The 17,924-nt window shown below is 44.5% G+C and overlaps 2 protein-coding genes across 5 annotated transcripts in view; one reads left to right on the forward strand and one right to left on the reverse strand.

The window, feature by feature from the left end:
* The window catches only part of Scaf4 (SR-related CTD associated factor 4), a 55,882-nt gene extending 51,342 nt beyond the window's left edge, over nucleotides 1-4,540 (forward strand). For all 4 annotated transcript variants that reach the window (XM_048346325.1, XM_048346327.1, XM_048346326.1 and 1 more), the window contains exon 20: nucleotides 3,222-4,540. In XM_048346325.1, the coding sequence (XP_048202282.1) occupies nucleotides 3,222-4,189 (968 nt within the window). In that variant the 3' untranslated portion in view covers nucleotides 4,190-4,540. The remainder of the gene's footprint in view (nucleotides 1-3,221) is intronic.
* Nucleotides 4,541-6,810: 2,270 nt separating this feature from the next.
* Sod1 (superoxide dismutase 1) lies at nucleotides 6,811-16,844 on the reverse strand. The gene is made up of 5 exons (XM_048346330.1): nucleotides 16,672-16,844; nucleotides 12,419-12,512; nucleotides 9,744-9,813; nucleotides 8,962-9,079; nucleotides 6,811-7,233 (listed from the first exon to the last, which is right to left on the reverse strand). Exons 1-5 carry the CDS (start codon nucleotides 16,741-16,743, stop codon nucleotides 7,126-7,128), a joined length of 462 nt encoding a protein of 153 aa, XP_048202287.1. The 5' UTR covers nucleotides 16,744-16,844; the 3' UTR covers nucleotides 6,811-7,125.
* Nucleotides 16,845-17,924: the final 1,080 nt, after the last annotated feature.

Below are 17,924 nucleotides of genomic sequence, written 5' to 3' on the forward strand. Positions count from 1 at the left end.
TATTTTAGATATCCACATGTATCAAATAGCTTGATTGTTTTTATTTAGCAATTGTACTTTACAGAAGGTTTAAGTGTGATTTTTATAAATATGATGCCTGTCGATCTATAGACACTCTCAAAAGCAATTCATTTAAAAAATACTTGTAAAAACTAAAATACAGTTTTATAAAGAATCATTACCCAAGCAGGGTATGGTTAGCACAGGTATATGATCACAGCTACTCAAGAGGCAGAAGTGAAAGAATCACAAGTTCAAGGTGAAACTTTGATAAAGTTAGTCAGACTCTGTTGGACTATAAACAAAACAGCCAGAGTGTATAACTTGCCTCGCATGCCCTACACCCTGATAGGTGGTGATGGGGTTATTGGCTCATTGGCTCATTTTCTGTCTTCTGAGTAGGGTGCATGTGAATTTGCATCCATTGGACATTGTCTTATTAGCAATTTCTAAGACCAAGTCATTGGAGAATCAGGAATAGGATTTCCTAATTGCCCTGCAGTAATCCTTCCTGTGTTGTGTAGACTAACCCGAAAGTTAATTCGTCCTAGTACTTTGAAGCCTCAATAAATGTGCTTAATTATTGTCTCTGAAGAGAGGTATGAAGAAGCAGAACCTTCAGCATCCTCACCTTTATCCACTTCACATTACCCTGTTGTGGTTTCTCAGCTTTAGTGGAAGGTTTATTGTGTTTACATTTTTCCCAACTAGCAAACTACTAGGTATTGGGGAAAACAGGGGAATGAAGATTTTATCAGAAGTGTTTGTCTTGCAAAATCAAGTCTTTAGTATTACAATATTTGTTACCTTCCTAAATGGATGTACGGGATAACTGAGCAGTTAACCGAGCGAGCACTGAATTCAGTGTTACACTTTTTATCTGGTTTATTTCAGTTGGCAGTTGTTACTGTGGTGGGAGTTTTGTTGTTTGGTGTGTCATGGCACTTGAACTCAGGGCCTGGGCGCTGTCCCTGACCTCTTTTTCTCAAGGCTAGCACTCTACTACTTTTGAGTCACAGCTCCACTTCCAATTTTTGAGTGGTTAGTTGGAGATAAGAGTCTCACAGGGACTTCTGTGCCCAGGCTTGGAACTTCATTCCCCCTATCACAGTCTCCTGAGTCGCTAGGATTACATGTATAAGCTACTGGCACCCAGTGCTCTTTTTTTTTTTTTTTTTTTGGCCAGTCCTGGGCCTTGGACTCAGGGCCTGAGCACTGTCCCTGGCTTCTTCCCGCTCAAGGCTAGCACTCTGCCACTTGAGCCACAGCGCCGCTTCTGGCCGTTTTCTGTATATGTGGTGCTGGGGAATCGAACCTAGGGCCTCATGTATCCGAGGTAGGCACTCTTGCCACTAGGCTATATCCCCAGCCCCAGCAGTGCTCATTTTTTAAGCAGGGAAGAATACTGAGGCACATGTCTAAAATCACTTCTGAGTAAGGTTGTGTGTGTGTGCATACACACACACACACACACACACATATATATTTCACTGTTGGCGGAAGTAGGATTTTAAGTACCACAGCTGGTGATTACTACATGTTAAAAGAGTTATGAGGGCTGGGGATATGGCCTAGTGGCAAGAGTGCCTACCTCATATATGTGAGGCCCTGGGTTCGATTCCTCAGCACCACATATACAGAAAACGGCCAGAAGTGGCGCTGTGGCTCAAGTGGCAGAGTGCTAGCCTTGAGCAAAAAGAAGCCAAGGACAGTGCTCAGGCCCTGAGTCCAAGCCCCAGGACTGGCCAAAAAAAAAGAGTTATGAACTAGTATGAATCCAAGTTTTGTTTGTACCAGTACTGGGGTGTGGAGCTCCATTTTTGGTTTCTTAGTTAAGGTTAATTAGAAGTAAGAGTCTTGTGGACTTTATGGCCTGGCTAGCTTTGAACTGTATAATCCTCAACCTCTTGAGTAGTAATGATTACAGGCATGAGCCATAGGTACCAGGATTCGTATGGATGCATCCACTTTTGTGACTAAATCTGATAGGCGCTTGGCTCTTCGTTTTAACGTAACTCGCGACTTGGTTCAAAGATCTTTCTGTGGCACAATAGGGCAAGAGCATATTCTATCTGGAGTGTTTTCCATTATGAGTAACTCCTTTTGGTCATAGTATTTGCTTTGTGTTTATATTTGGAAAGAAACCAGAGGTCTGACGCCTTTCTGTCATGTAAGTAGAGAGTCAAAACTAACTCTAGTCCCTTACCTCTCAGATTCTCTGTTGAGAATGATAGTTGATGATTGTTACACTAGAATGAGTGATCTCATGCAAGCAGGAAGCAAAACCAGTGAGTCACTGTTACTTTCCACAGCGCACTCTCTTGGCCTCCACACTGAATGACTGGATATATCTGCATTATTCAGTAGTCTTGACCTAACCTGGCAACTTACACACTGTGCTGTGCTTTGAAAGTGAAACTGTAAATAAACCTCACATGCCTAGCGATTTTTGTTTCAAAAACATTAAAATGGCACATATTGCACAGCATATCCATGAAGTATAACATGGAACCATTTAAGTTATTACTCAATTTTCTAGGTCAGTAACCTTTTGATTCTTCGTAGTAAATTGGGTTAAAACTTCGAATTTAGATTGTCTTTAGTTGGCCTAAATAGTTGGTATTGTAAACAATTTATCTCGGGGCTGGGAATATGGCCTAGAGGCAAGAGTGCTTGCTTCCCATACATGAAGCCCTGGGTTCAATTCCTCAGCACCACATACATAGAAAACGGCCAGAAGTGGCGCTGTGGCTCAAGTGGCAGAGTGCTAGCCTTGAGCAAAAAGAAGCCAGGGACAGTGCTCAGGCCCTGAGCCCAAGGCAAAAAAAAACAACAAAAAATTTTCTTATCTCATTGAGACTAGCAGCACACTTTCTTTTTTGAATGCCCTTATATAAATATTTGAATTGGAAAAAACAGCTTCTAGAGAAGGCTAGAGAAGTTGATTTGGACCTACTCCTCCAAAATTGCTCTAAGTTCTCTTTCCAGTTTACTCAGTCTTCTACCCGTCTCGGGAGCTTGAACAAGTATGACTTGAAGATTTGCCTTAGTGTGTTAATAGGCCCTCACGTTGGGCCTGTCACAGGTTGACAACAGTTGGCATTCAGCATAAAAGCTCATTCGGGGTTGAATTTCATTTTGTCTGAAATCCAGCGAGAAGCAGCTGAAAATAGCACATCATTTTCTGTATCATTTACACGTTGGTTTTCGTTGTCTTTTAGGCACTCAAGGAGTTGCGCCTGGTCCTGTGATTGGGCTCCAGGCACCGTCTACTGGTCTTCTAGGTGCACGACCTGGCCTCATCCCACTCCAGCGCCCCCCAGGAATGCCTCCACCACACTTGCAGCGATTCCCTCTGATGCCACCCCGCCCTATGCCACCGCACATGATGCCCAGAGGGCCACCACCAGGACCAGGAGGCTTTGCAATGCCCCCACCTCATGGAATGAAAGGGCCCTTCCCACCGCATGGCCCCTTTGTTAGGCCTGGTGGAATGCCAGGGCTCGGGGGCCCTGGGCCAGGCCCAGGGGGTCCTGAAGACAGAGATGGAAGGCAGCAACCACCACCACAGCAGCAGCAACAGCAGCAACAGCAACAGCAGCAGCAGCAGCAGCAGCAGCAGCCTCCACCTCAGCCACAACCACAGCAGCCGCCGCCCTCACAACAGCCGCCACCAGCTCAGCAGCAGCCTCAGCAATTTAGAAACGAAAACAGGCAGCAGTTCAATTCAGGTAGAGACCAAGAAAGGTTTGGAAGAAGATCTTTCGGAAATAGGGTGGAAAATGACCGGGAACGTTACGGGAGCCGTAATGACGATAGAGATAGTAATCGTGAAAGGAGAGAATGGGGAAGAAGGAGCCCTGAGCGCGACAGGCACAGAGACTTGGAAGAAAGAAATAGACGCTCTAGTGGGCATCGAGATAGGGAGAGAGATTCAAGAGATAGAGAGTCGCGTAGAGAGAAGGATGAGAACCGAGGGAAGGAGAAGTCTGAGGTGACAAACAGGGCAGGTGGTAAAGCCACCGAGCCTCCACCTAGCCAAGTGGGAACCGTAGACACTGTTTCAGAACTTGATAAGGGGGAGGCCAAGGCTACAGTGGTAAAACCCTCCGAAGAGGCACCTGCTGAGGCTACCTCATCCGTTGAAGCTGAAAAGGATTCTAGCTCAGCAGCAGAGACAACTGGCTAGAGACTGGAACATGACAAAATGTGACAGTGACACTTCTGGAGTGTAGAGCTTGAGGTGTACAGATGCTGTATTATATTTGCTCCTGCTATATCACAGCCCCACAGGTAGTTTGTGGGGAATTGTAAGCAATTTGATTGCTTCCCTTCTATTTAAAAATAGCTACAAAATAACAAAAAAAATACTGAAAATATATTACCCTTTTGCTGTAACTTTTTAAAAGTTTTGACTTTAAAAAGTTTACAAATCCTAATTAGAAGTGCTCTCTATTTTTTTTTTAATTTAAGACAAGGTAACGGTGAAAGCTCCTCAAACAATAGGGATGTTTTTAATAAACTCTATTTTCGTAACAAACTTAATGTGTGCTATTCTTCCTACACTGCACTAAGGTGGAAAGATGGGTCACTGTCAACATACTAAGTGTATTGGAATCTAAACTAGGCTTAATGGAAATACATACTTATTCTTAGCATTTTGATCCTCAGGTTAATGATTGCAGGATACAAAAGAGCTAAAGGGTTTTTTTTCCCATTGGCTTTGTGGTAATATCCAATTTGTACAAGTTTTTCTTGGGGAAATAATTGGATTCCTAACAACACATTGTATTGTAAATTATTTGGCTCCCTGGCATTATTTAGAAAGCTAGGTGGATTTTTTGTTTTAATCATCCCATTAAATTTTTCAAAAGGATAAATGAGATTAGGGTTAACATTTGCAACCCGACAGCTTTTTTACATAAGGAATTCAAACACGACCCATATTTCCTATATAAGCCTCACTTGTCCTCAGCATTAAGTAACTCTGCGAGGCAATGTGACCTTTCTGCCTGACACTAAAAAATCAGAGTTAACAAGGAAAATATGTGCAGAAATCATGCGAAACCAAATTGAGCTTATATTTGAACGGTACAGAAAAGCAATTACATAAAAATGCCTACAACCAGTGCCTAAACCTAATGTTACAGACACATGCATTTACAGCTTGAACATTTTCCCTTTCATTACATTCTTAAACTGCCCTAGTGTCAGTGTGCTTAGTCACTTTGTCCACATTCCTAGTATTTTTGTTATGAAAGTGCTCTGGCCAGGCACTGGTGGCTCAGACCTGTAATGTGGCTGCTCAGGAGGCTGTGATCAGAGGATGACAGTTCAAAGTCAGCTTAGGCAGTTAAAGTCTATGAGACTATTTCATTAATTACCAGAAAGGCTGGAAGTGTAGCTTAAATAGTAGAGCAATAGCAATAGCCTTGCGCAAAAAAGCTCAGGGACAGCACCTGGGCCTTGAGTGCAAGCACCAAATGAAAAAAATCATGTCTCAGGCACTATGGCTAGGCAGGGAGAGTATCCAGACAGACCCAAGCCAGACAGCTCAGGCCCCATCTCACACACACAGCAGAAAGCTCTGCATAGTGGAGGATGCATGTGGGAGGGAAGTCCTTCGCAGTGTCCAGATTTCAGAATCTCCCAGGTTTCATTTCCAATGCAAAAATATTCCATACTACATGAAAAAAAGCCACCAGCCAGTACTGTAAACATACTTGTCTTCACAAGTTTCTGTATTTGAGTCATTCCACACATGCAATTTTATCTATTCCCAATTTAGCCTTTTCCTAGCTATCCTGTATTTGATAAAGCACATACTTACAAATAGGATTAACCTTACTCCAGGTTTCTCAAACAGTATACAACTTTTTAACTGAATAAAATACATCTCAGACATGAAACCTGAGATTTGCATTTCTTTTAGAAGCGTTCTCTCACTGGGCCATATTTACACTGAGAGACTGGTTTCGCAAAGTGGATATGTATGTCTAAATGGCCAGAACCCACTGCCAACATCCCCTTGCTTTCATCTTGTAGTGTACTTACCAAGTCAATCTGAAAATAGACTCCAGGTAGGGAGGTCTTGGGTGAGGCCATTAACTTGGTTTTAACAAGTTCATTGAGTAGTACGCAGGCCTTCTTAAATGCATATCTCATTTTTTAAAATAATTTCATGAAAAAAAGTGCTAAATGAAGCCAGGCACCAGTGGCTTAGGCTTGTAATCCTAACCATGAGGCGGAGATCTGAGGATCAACTGCCAGCCTGGGCAGCAAAGTCTGTGAGACTTTTTTTTTTTTTTTTTTTTTTGCCAGTCCTGGGACTTGGACTCTGGGCCTGAGCACTGTCTCTCGCTTCTTTTTGCTCTGCCACTTCTGGCCGTTTTCTGTATTATGTGGTGCTGGGGAATTGAACCCAGGGCTTCATGTATACGAGGCAAGCACTCTTGCCACTATATCCCCTGACTGTGAGACTTTTTAAAGCCTTCAAATGATAAGAGCATTACCCTTGAGCAAAGAAAGCTCAGGGTAGATCTCAAGCCCTGAGTTAAAGTCCTAAGACTGACTGGACACAGACAAAAAATACTAAATGACTAGGGAAAATAAATATGACATGTTGAATGAGAAATTTATATGAAATGTTTGACACAGCTAAAAGACAGCTACTAATACTTCAGACATTCTGATGGCCTCAATTAAAACTTCCAAAACAATACTGTAAAATAGATTTTGTGCTGTTATACTGAAGCTCAATTTTTATCAGTGTCCCCTAAATTTCAACATAAATTTGGGTACTTCAAGAGACAAGTGTTATATATGGTGTTTATTTATATAGGCTTCAGTGAAAATGAAATGCAGACAGTTTAATACCCATATATGAGTAATTCTGGCAAATACAGGTATCAAACACATTTTAATTGAGTTTTATAAAACTATACAATAATCTTCCAAGTGACCATAAATCAGTTCTCGTTACAAGTTCTTATGCCATTTTTTTTCCAGTCAACACAATTACACTTTTAAGATTACAGAGTTTAATGTTTACCAGGTTAAATTCCTAAAGCTAGCAAGGTAACAAATGGATTACTGGGACTCAGACAACGACATGGTAGAGCATGTTTACTGGGTGATCCCAATTACACCACAAGCCAGACGACTTCCAGCATTTCCTGTCTTTGTACTCTCTTCATTTCCACCTTTGCCTAAGTCATCTGCTTTTTCATGGACCTTTAAAAGAATTAAAAACAAAATCAAGAACATTAACTTTGAGCCATCGAAGTAACTACCACCTCTTCCCAACAATACCACTGAAGATGTTTAGAGAACAACTTGATATGAGAAAATTGCATGCTAAAATAATCCTACTAGTAACTAGAAATATATATTCTAATATTTATGCTACTTTAAAAGTAGAAACTAGGGGGCTGGGGATATGGCCTAGTGGCAAGAGTGCTTGTCTCGTATACCTGAAGCCCTGGGTTCATTTCCCCAGCACCACATATATAGAAAACGGCCAGAAGTGGCACTGTGGCTCAAGTGGCAGAGTGCTAGCCTTGAGCAAAAAGAAGCCAGGGACAGTGCTCAGGCCCTGAGTTCAAGCCCCAGGACTAGCAAAAAAAATTTTTTTTTTAAAGTATAAACTATGGGCTAGGAATGTGGCTCAGTGGTAGAGTGCTTGCCTGCCTGGCATGCATGAAGCCCTGGGTTCAATTCCTCAGTACCACATAAACAGAAAAGGCCAGAAGTGGTGCTATGGCTCAAGTGGTAAAGAGTCCTAGTCTTGAGCAAAAAGAAGCCAGGGGCAGTGCTCAGGCCCTGAATTCAAGGCCCACGACTGGCACCAAAAAAAAAAAAAAATAGAAGCTACTACTTCCTGGTGGCAAAGATATGTTACTGGGAAGATGTCAACAGGCAAATAAAATATTAAAAACCCAACCAATGCTATTTATAGGCTGTTTATCAAATGGACTAAAGAAAATTCTAAAAACAAAGGGTCAGCCGAAAGAAATGTCTACTGACTATTAACTACCCAAGGTGGGCAACAGCCTTTACTATCTGTGTTTCCCATGAACCAGATGCAGCTCCTAAGGGTAACTTGGAAAACAGCTCCCACATGGTGACCAAGAATGCTAAAGTAACCTAGAATTGAATTCCTAACATGGAAGTCCAACCCAGATTTTAGATTCAACCAAATATTCTGTTTAAATAAATACAAGGGAAGAAACAATCTTGGCAAGAAAATCTGGCTGGTTTCCCAATCTGGATCTAGGAAAATAAAATATACCCTAGTTTCTACTGCATCTTACAACAGTATTCTTTTTTTTTTTTTTTTTTTTTTTTGCCAGTCCTGGGCCTTGGACTCAGGGCCTGAGCACCGTCCCTGGCTTCTTCCCGCTCAAGGCTAGCACTCTGCCACCTGAGCCACAGCGCCCCTTCTGGCCGTTTTCCATATATGTGGTGCTGGGGAATTGAACCGAGAGCTTCATGGGTAGGAGGCAAGCACTCTTGCCACTAGGCCATATTCCCAGCCCCTTAGAACTATATTCTTTTTTTTTTTTTTTTTTTGCCAGTCCTGGGCTTGGACTCAGGGCCTGAGCACTGTCCCTGGCTTCTTTTTGCTCAAGGCTAGCACTCTGCCACTTGAGTCGCCGTGCCACTTCTGGCCATTTTCTGTATATGTGGTGCTGGGGAATTGAACCCAGGGCTTCATGTATACGAGGCAAGCGCTCTTTGCCACTAGGCTATATCCCCAGCCCTAGAACAGTATTCTTAACTGAAATATATTAACTCATCTTCAGTGTAGTCATCCAATAAAATAATTACCTGTCCTAATCTGAACTACAAGTATAATTTAGGTGGATCTTTATAGAGATCAGGACTAACCACTGTAAAGTCTTGGCCCGATGTATAATACTGTATATTAGAAGAAATATCCTCCTTGGTATGAAAACTTACCACCATTGTGCGCCCAATGATGGAATGCTCTCCTGAGAGCGAGATCATGGAGTCTTCAATGGACACATTGGCCGTACCATCTTTGCCAGCAGTCACATTGCCCAGGTCTCCAACATGCCTAACATTGAAAAAGCGTCAGATCGATTAGCACTGGTGTCTACGTTACATCAAGAGAGTGCATGTGCTAACTAAAATTGAACAAGACTCCATAAGAGAAGGCTAAGAGGTAAAAATGTATCCAATAAGACCACTTTGCCAAACAAGACCAAATTTTGGGAACACAAGTTTAAAAATAAATAGCTACTTGGCAGATAAGTACCTCTTCAATACGGCTTCCAATCTACAAAATAATGCTCTGCACACTTAAATTTCAGAGGTAAAATACCAAAGGGAAACTCAGCTACTGAGTTATGTCAGTTTAGACTGTGTTTATAAATTAATCTTTGTCTTAACATTTTCCTGAAAGGCCTTCAGAAAGAATACACAAACAAATGGATTCTCAACTGGTTCTCAATATCTACAGAAACTTTCCTATGTTTCTCATAGGATGATTTCTTTTGCTAGTGGATATGATGCTCATGGCATTTTCTGAATACTATATTCCTTTACCCATAGAGGGCCATTCCAGTGATTGGGCATGGGGGAATGGTACTGGAAACAACACAAAACCCAACATAGGGAGCCTACCTCCATTTCTCTCTCTTTCTGCAAGCAGTACCCCACCATCAAGCCCACCCAGCCACCAACTACCCTTCTTACATAAGAGCCAAGCAGCTCCTTACCTTTCTTGATCATCTGGTCCACCATGTTTTTTGGATAGAGGATTAAAGTGAGGACCTGCACTGGTACAACCTATTTACAAAAAATAAAAATAAGCAGTTAAGGTGGCTGGGAATATGGCCTAGTGGTAAAGTGCTCGCCTCATATACATGAAGCCTTGGGTTCGATTCCTCAGCACCACATATATAGAAAAAGCAGGAAGTGGTGCTGTGGCTCAAGTGGTAGAGTGCTAGCTTTGAGCAAAAGGAAGCCAGAGACAGTGCTCAGGCCCTGAGTCCAAGCCCCAGGACTGGCAAAAAAAAATAAATAAAGCAGTTAAGAGCCATGGCTCAAGCATGTATTCCTAGCTACTCAGGAGGCTGAGATCCGAGAATCATAGTTCAAATGAAGGAAAGTCTGTGAGACTCTTATCTTTAATTAACCATCAGAAAACTGGAAGTGGAGCTTTGGTTCAAGTGGTAGAGCACTAGCTTTGAGCAAAAAAGCTCAGGGACTGAGCCCAGGCCCTGAATTCCAGACCCATGGCCAACCACCCACCACCCTCCCCAAAAAAGAGACCCCCCCAAAAAAAGCTAAATTAGGGATCCAAATTCCAGAAACAAGAACGGTATAGTGCTTTTATTCCTTTGTGTTTTGAAAGTCTTCCTATATAGCCAAACTGGCCTCTAACTCTTAATCCTCCTGCCTCAGCATCCCCAGTGCTAGGCTTATAGCATGAGCTCTCACCTACACTAAGTGAGGCCTCATCTTCTACACTGCACTGTACTTGAAAAAAAAAAAAAAAAAGGAAGAAAATCACATGAGTATGACCCTGACTTTTAAGAAAAGTTTTTAAAACTCTATCTCACCCAAACTTGATGTCTCAAGCCTGAAATCCTTGCTACATGGGACAAGGAGATTGGAGGAGCCTATCATGGTTGAAGGCCAGTTCAGATGTTTCCAAAAAAAAGTTTAGAATACTCCATCTAAACCAATGGCTGGGCCTAGTGGTGCTCTCACAATTATTCCAGCTACAGGGCAGAATAAGGGCTGAGCACAGGGCACACACCTGTCACCCCCAGCTACACAAGAAGGCACAGAAGACCCAAACTCAAAAATAACCAATGCACAAAAAGGGCTAATGGTGCGGCTCAAGTGGTAGAGTGCCTGACTAGCAAGGGAGAAACCCAAAATTCAAACGTGAACATAAGTCTTTGCACCCCCACAAAAGCTATCTCCCAGTACCATTCCACCAAGGAGCCCCCCTGTCTATGGCCTTACTTATGTGGTGGCAGAACAGCCCAAGGTTCATGTTCAAGGGCCAAGGTTACTGCCTTGCAAATCCCTGGTGGGTGAAGGTTTTCCACCTACATCCCAGATAGCAGTAATGCAGGAAATCCTTTCGTGACAGACCCCTTCATTCTTCTATACGGACCAGGAATGTCCCACACATGGAGAAAATAAGGCAGGTTTCAGGAAGCAGCTTAAAAAGCCAAAGCTACAAAATATTTATTCACCTTCCAAACCAGAGGCAGAGGGAACTTGGGGAATATTAGTACCTACTAGAATAGATCAAACTCATATTAACTATGGAACCAAATTATGGTACATTAAACACAAACTGCAGTGACTCACACTTAATCCCACCATTCAAAAGACTGATTCCAGCCTGAGCTACAAATCCTGACACTGTCTCTCTCACTCTCTCTCTCACACAAAGTTCCAGCAAAAAAATGAAGCAAGTTCTCATCCAAAGAAGTCTAAATATAAACTTCAAACTACTACTCAAATATGGCAAAAGATCACTAAATGCAATTTAACTCATTAACTTTTTGCTAGTGCTACTCATTCCAAATTGAAAAAGGTTAAACTCGTTCCAAAGCACCAAGAGTTTATACATTCTCTCCTCAATTTGTATCAAACTTGTTTTTTGGGGTTTTTTTTTTTGCAGAAAGTTTTTTGCCTAGGCTGTCTCAAAACGTGATCTTCCCCATCTCAGCCTCCCAAAGAGCACAGGAATGAGTCACCTTTTCCTGGCATACATCAAATTTCTGTCCCACTTCCAATCTCATGTTCCTATACAGTATAATGCACAGAAACCAGAGCTACGTGTACCTGAAGTGCCCACTCTTGACACCAGCATGAAAATTGGGATTACCTAAGACAAGAAGCTGCTTAGCTGGGTTCTGGTGGCTCACGCCTGTAATCCTAGCTACTCAGGAGGCTCAAATCTGAGGATCGCTGTTCAAAGCCAGTGCAGCAGGAATGTCCATGAGACGCTTATTTATCTCAATAAATCACTCAAAAAAAAGCCTGTGACAGTGTGGCTCAAGTAGTAGAGTGCTAGACTTGAGCAAAAGAAGCTCAGGGACAGTGCCACCCAGGCCCTGAGTTCAAGGCCCAGCCCAGCACAAAAACAAAACAAAATACTGCTTAATTTTTTGTTTCTATTTTTCTACTATACTCTAAGAATGCTCAAATCTATTATCACAATTAAACATATCAGTGCTGTTCCCCTTAACTCACCCCACTTATGATAGTCAAAGACGACAGTTTTGTAGTTAATTCTCTAATGTGGATCTGAGTGGTCATTTTAACACAGGAGGGGAGGGGGAGGGCGAGGGCCTTTTACAGGAGTTGCTCAACTCATTATCTTATTAACCACATTGAACAGTCACTAGAACAGCACAAAACCTACCTTGTGTATTGTCTCCAAATTGATGGACATGGAATCCATGCTGGCCTTCAGTCAATCCTGTAATGTTCCCCCGTACCATAACTGGCCCATTTGCCTTTATTGAAAGAAAAGTACATTAAGTTAGAGTACAGTTGCTTCTGAACAGAGAAAATAATTGAGTTCTCTTTATCATTCACAGTAAAAAAGACTTGCGTGTAGAAAAGTGTCCAAATTCTACCTGCTTAACTTGAGGCCTGTGTTATACTATCAACAGAGAGGTGGAATTCTTGTCCTAACACCTGCTGCTCAAGTGCCATGTGGCTAGGCTCTGAGATTACACAGCATGTAAGAATAAAACCGAACAGGGGAGCAAGTGTAATGAGTTCTCCCACTCAAGCCATGCCCCAGCCTTGCAGGCTTTCAGTTTTCAGACAGTCTCACGTTTCTTTCCTGGTCTGGCGAGGGATCTCGTATGCCCACCTCCTAAGTACCTAGGATTACAGGATGAGCCACCAGGCCTAGCTATAGAGTTTGACTCTTACAATGATTATGTAAGGAGTAAATGTTTATTGAGTAAACATGTTTGACTAGGTCGTATTTGTGTGGTGAATATACATGCTTAACTGTTTTGCGTGTGACGCTGAAGATCAAATTTAGAGGATGCATGGTACTCACCAGCCCCAAACCAAGCTTTCTTTGTTGTTGGCTGTGGGGCTTGAACTCTGGGCCTGCGCACTGTCCTTCAGCTTATTTTACCCAAGGCCTACTGCTCTACCACTTAAGCTTTCTGACTTTTCCTGTTTATGTCGTACTGAGGAATGGAGCCCAGGGTTTCATGCATGCTAGGCGAGCACTCTACCACTAAGCCACACTCCCAGCACTCAAACCAAACTTTTTAACCTAAAAAAAATGCATGTCACATCATATTCTCATTGGTGCTTTGTTCTTCTTTATGAGGACATCATCCATGAGACAAACATAATCTTGTCTTAACAGAGAAAGAGAGCTATTCCAACACCCTTGTTCTCCACTGTACACCTCACTGGGTGGGTCTATCAGTCTCCATCACAGGTATTTGTTATTTAGTAGCCAAAAATACCCTAACAATTGCCCATAAAGGAATTAATTCAGGTCTTACCATGGTACTGGCATTTTTCTAGGTCTTTTTGAAAGGCATTAGACTCTATCTGGATAACCTCCAACTCTAACAAAAAGAGTCTAAGAACACTAGCAGGTGGAAAGAGCAAAACAGTATCATCAGTCAGCAGCAGTGGTAGTACACTGCTACATCCAAACATTAAGCAAGTCACCATCAGAGCGCCAAGACACCTTAGCAACTGATACAGCCATACCACACAGTAAGACACACACTTGGGCTGGGGATATGGCCTTGTGGCCCTGGGTTCGATTCCCCAGCACCACATATACAGAAAACGGCCAGAAGTGGTACTGTGGCTCAAGTGGCAGAGTGCTAGCCTTGAGCAAAAAGAAGCCAGGGACAGTGCTCAGGCCCTGAGTTCAAGACCCAGGACTGGCCAAAAAATAAAAATAAAAAGACACACACTTGTCTTTGTTTTTAAAAGAAACATGGCCTACATGAACAAAATTATGCTCAAATGTTCAGTTCTGCATATAAATTTCACACATTTGCATTCATTTGTTGGTATCCTCTCACATGTCTATAAGCTGCTTTCAAGTCTAAATATCTTCACTATTGTTAAGCCAAGCACAACCAGTTTGCTTCAGCTGGTAACCTTTGCCATGACTTTCCACAAGAAGACACAATTGCTCAAAGAAAAAAGCCAGAGCCAACTCTCCCTCTTTCGCTTCTTTTCTTTTTGAGAAAAAACATTGTGATCCTTCTAAATAAAACCTTTAGTTTTAGGAAAGCTAAATGTGACCCCAGCCCCATTTAACACTGGGTGGTCAAGGGCACAAGAGAAAGGGGCAGATTTTCAAACCTCCACTTAGTGGGCAAGGCACGCGGCATATGCCAGCTCTTCAGAGGTAAGCTGCGTGCGTACAGTCCCGTGGACCCAGCGCAAGCGCATCTTCAGAGGCAAAATGAAGACCAGCTGCCTCAGCGCAGTACTGCTTGGCTCACTCAGTGTGAACCCATCTCCAGATTTTTCAAGAAAAGCAATGATTTTAGATGGGGGGGGAGGGGTTTGACCCAAAATCCTGGTGTAGGCAAGTTTGCAACCATTCCACAATTTTAAACACTGAGTAGGCTAAACCAAATAGAACTTGTAACCAATCTATTACATCTGCCATTGTGTAGAGTTGTACTGCTAAACTACTCAAGGATCTTAGGTACAAAAGACAATGCCAGTGAGGTTTGCAGCTTAACTCAAGAACCTTCCAAACGGCTTCTGGCAGGGGGAAAATCCACAGGGAACTGGGATTCACAAGCCACACCCCCCTGGTCTTCACAATTCTTAATGGCTGAAGGGAGGCCATCCCTCAGAGGCCTCTTAAAATTCTCTGCCAGTCAGTTATGTTGGGGAGTAGAAAGGAGGCAAAATAAAGTGTGGCATGAAATACAGCAAAATGTAGTCAAATGCCAAAGAACCTTTCCTTGAAAATGTGGGGCCCAAATATTTGAGCAAGTACTGTCCTCCCTCACAAAAATATCAGACACCTACATACACTCCTCTGCTGCTCCTGTTCTCACATCTTTTGTCAACCAGTTGAAGAACTCTTACCTATTCTCTGGTGATTAATAAGCCAAGTTTTTGGTGTTTGGTTTTGTTTTCTCTTTTTAAAAAAGGCCCTTCAGGTGGGTGGTAACCACGCTGAGGTACTGGAGACAAGACATCACGAATACCTTCTTTGCAGCACCTGTTTTTGTAGTTATTACTGCCAATGAAAAATGCTGAAAACTTGGTAAAAAAAAAATTGCTCAGAACCTTGTCTTTGCAGTAGACCAACACCTGCTCTAGGGTACTGGGTGCCATCTCCAGCACCAAAAACAAATGCTTCTGACTAGCTCAGCCATCTGACTGCTGCTGCTGCTGCTGCTGCTGCAACGTGAGGGCTGCTTTACAAAGAAATTGCTTGGAAGAATTCTCCAAGAAAAGCCAGGACAAGTGGCTCATGCCTAAAATCTCAGCTACCCAGTAGGCAAGACATGAGGACAGCAGTCTCTGGCACTGCCAGAGTCAGTCAGCACTGGCAGCAAAGCCCATGAGACTCATCTTCAACCACCAAATAGCTCAAAGTAGAGGTGTGACTCAAGTAGTAGAGCAAAAGCTAAGGGACAGCACCAGCCCCCCCCCCACCCCCAAGTCCCACTCAATACCAACACCAAACAAACAACGGAAAGAGGCCTCATTAAAGTGCCAGTTCAATGTAACAGAAACTCTACTATTCCCAATGACTTCTCAAGTCCAGATGCACATTAAAAATCACTTTGGAAACTAAAAAACCACCCCAACAGAAAGACAAAAAGAAAACAGCCCTCAGCCTGAACCAGGCCGGATTTTTACTATCCTGGGTCTACGGTTGGGGCTCTGGTTATCGGTGTTTCCTAAAGCTCCCCAAATGAGTCGACAGTGAAGCCAGAACTTCTTCACTGCCCTGGGAAAGGCTCGCTCGGCCCACAGTGGGATCTGTGGCGCGGGGAGCCGTGGAGGAGGGAAAGGATCAGCCGTCCAAGGCCACCTCCTCGGCCTGACCGTGACCTCCAACATCAGGGCCCCGGCCCCGCCCCCCCCCCCCATTTTCCTGCCAAATATAGCAAATACCGAGCTGCTGCGTAGTCTTCATTTCCAAAACCACTCTAAAATAGAAAACAAACATACAAACAGAACCCCACGCTCCGAGGGATAACGGACGCCACGGGGACCGGGGCGGGCCGCGCCCAAACACCGGTCTGCGTCATTCGGAATCCGGGGAGAACACAACCCCGTGCGAAGAACCGCCGCCGCCTGCCCAAGGCGCCCAGCGCCCCCCCTCCCCACGCGGCACCGAGACCCCCGCCGCCCGGGCCCCGTGCAGGCCCGGCGCGCAGCCGCCGCTCTGCCGGGTCCTCCCGGCCCAGGCCGGGCCCCCCCCAGCCCGCCGCGCCCGCCGCGCCCGCCTCGGCCCCGCGCCGCCCCATGACTCAGCACTTAGAGGTGCGCACGAGGCCCCGGGCGGCGCGGGGCCGAGGCGGCCGCCCGGCAAGGGGCGTGACGAGGGCGGCCCCAGGGCTCCCTCCTCCCCCCCCGTCCCGGGCCGGCCCCGCTCCCCGCACAGGTGCGTGGGCCACAGGCCTCCGCCCCGGGCCTTGCCTTCTGCTCGAAGTGGATGACGCCCTGCACCGGACCATCGCCCTTCAGCACGCACACGGCCTTCGTCGCCATGATTCGCCCGCGAAGAAGCGCCCGAACCCGAGTGTGAAGACGGCGAGAGGAGGAAAGGCCGTTACACGGGACCACACGACACGCCGGCGCAAACCGGAGCGGCGGCGGCCCGGCTCTCTTATAGGTCGTTCCCTCGAAGCTCACGCCCACCGTGGCCAGGAACCAATCAACACCTCGTGAGTCATGCGGGGGCGTGGTCGAGCGAGGGAGCGCCTGCCCTCGGCGCCCGACGCCGGACGGCGGTCGGCCCGGCTGATGGAGAAGGTCGGGAGAGCTGAAATCCGCGAATAAACAGCTTCTCAGGTTGGAACTCGTGGGTCCCACGGAAGACTTTGCGGAAATGAGGTCGTGTACCTGGAAGACCTGTCTAGACTTGTCTAGAAATGTCGTTAGAGCCGCGCGCTGGTGACCCTCACCAGTAGATCCTAGCTACCCAGGAGACTAAAATCTGAGGATCCCGGTTCGAAGCCAGCCCGGGCCGACACAGTCGAGAGACTCTTATCTCCAATGAACCACCAGGAAAGCCCAAGGCGGAGCTGTGGCTCAGGTGGTAGAGCACTAGCCTTGAGTAAAAACGTCACTAGTGTGACCATTTTGGTACTAATAGCTTATATGATCTTTAGAAATTGGAACCCCAAAAAGGAAAGATAGGAAGATGCATTCTCAGCGTTTGGGAATTCCTGATGGTACATCCTTTTCTTGTCTGTAATTTTCTTCATCCCTTGCACATAGGGTCATGTATTTGGTTAGCCAAATTCTTTTATTATTGCCAGATTTTTCCAGTTTGTCAAAACCATACCCTGAAGACAGCACACACAGTTGCACCTGATTTTCAGCTCTCCTGTGGTTTTGTGTTGTACTTATCTGCACGCACATGGACAAGGAAAAATAGATAAATCCTTGCAACCTTTTTGCAAGAAGAGACATAGACTTAATCTTTCAAGGAGAAACATGACATGCGCGCAGTACAAACTATTTTCTTTGGTTGTTTTTGCTAGGGATCAGCATGTTTACTTACTGTGTTCAGAGATGTATAGAAAGCTACAAGGGACTGTGACTAGTTCTCGGTAGTGTGCAGAAAACCTTCCCCAAGGCTCTTTTAGAATTGTTTGTACAGTGAACATGCACCTGTCTGCCACTCAAGCTGTCAGAAGAAACCCAGCCACCACCCACTACCTCTT

The sequence above is a fragment of the Perognathus longimembris genome, chromosome 5 (assembly GCF_023159225.1).
Source record: "Perognathus longimembris pacificus isolate PPM17 chromosome 5, ASM2315922v1, whole genome shotgun sequence".
NCBI classification, from domain to species: Eukaryota; Metazoa; Chordata; class Mammalia; order Rodentia; family Heteromyidae; genus Perognathus; species Perognathus longimembris.

Excerpts from the sequence above, each read along its gene's own strand:
- Sod1 (XM_048346330.1), bottom strand. The coding sequence starts at position 16,743 with ATGGCGACGAAGGCCGTGTGCGTGCTGAAGGGCGATGGTCCGGTGCAG. Across the intron at positions 12,513-16,671 it reads TCATCCACTTCGAGCAGAAG|GCAAATGGGCCAGTTATGGT; the intron begins GCAAGGCCCGGG and ends CTTTCAATAAAG. Across the intron at positions 7,234-8,961 it reads TCATTGGGCGCACAATGGTG|GTCCATGAAAAAGCAGATGA; the intron begins GTAAGTTTTCAT and ends ATTCTTTTAAAG.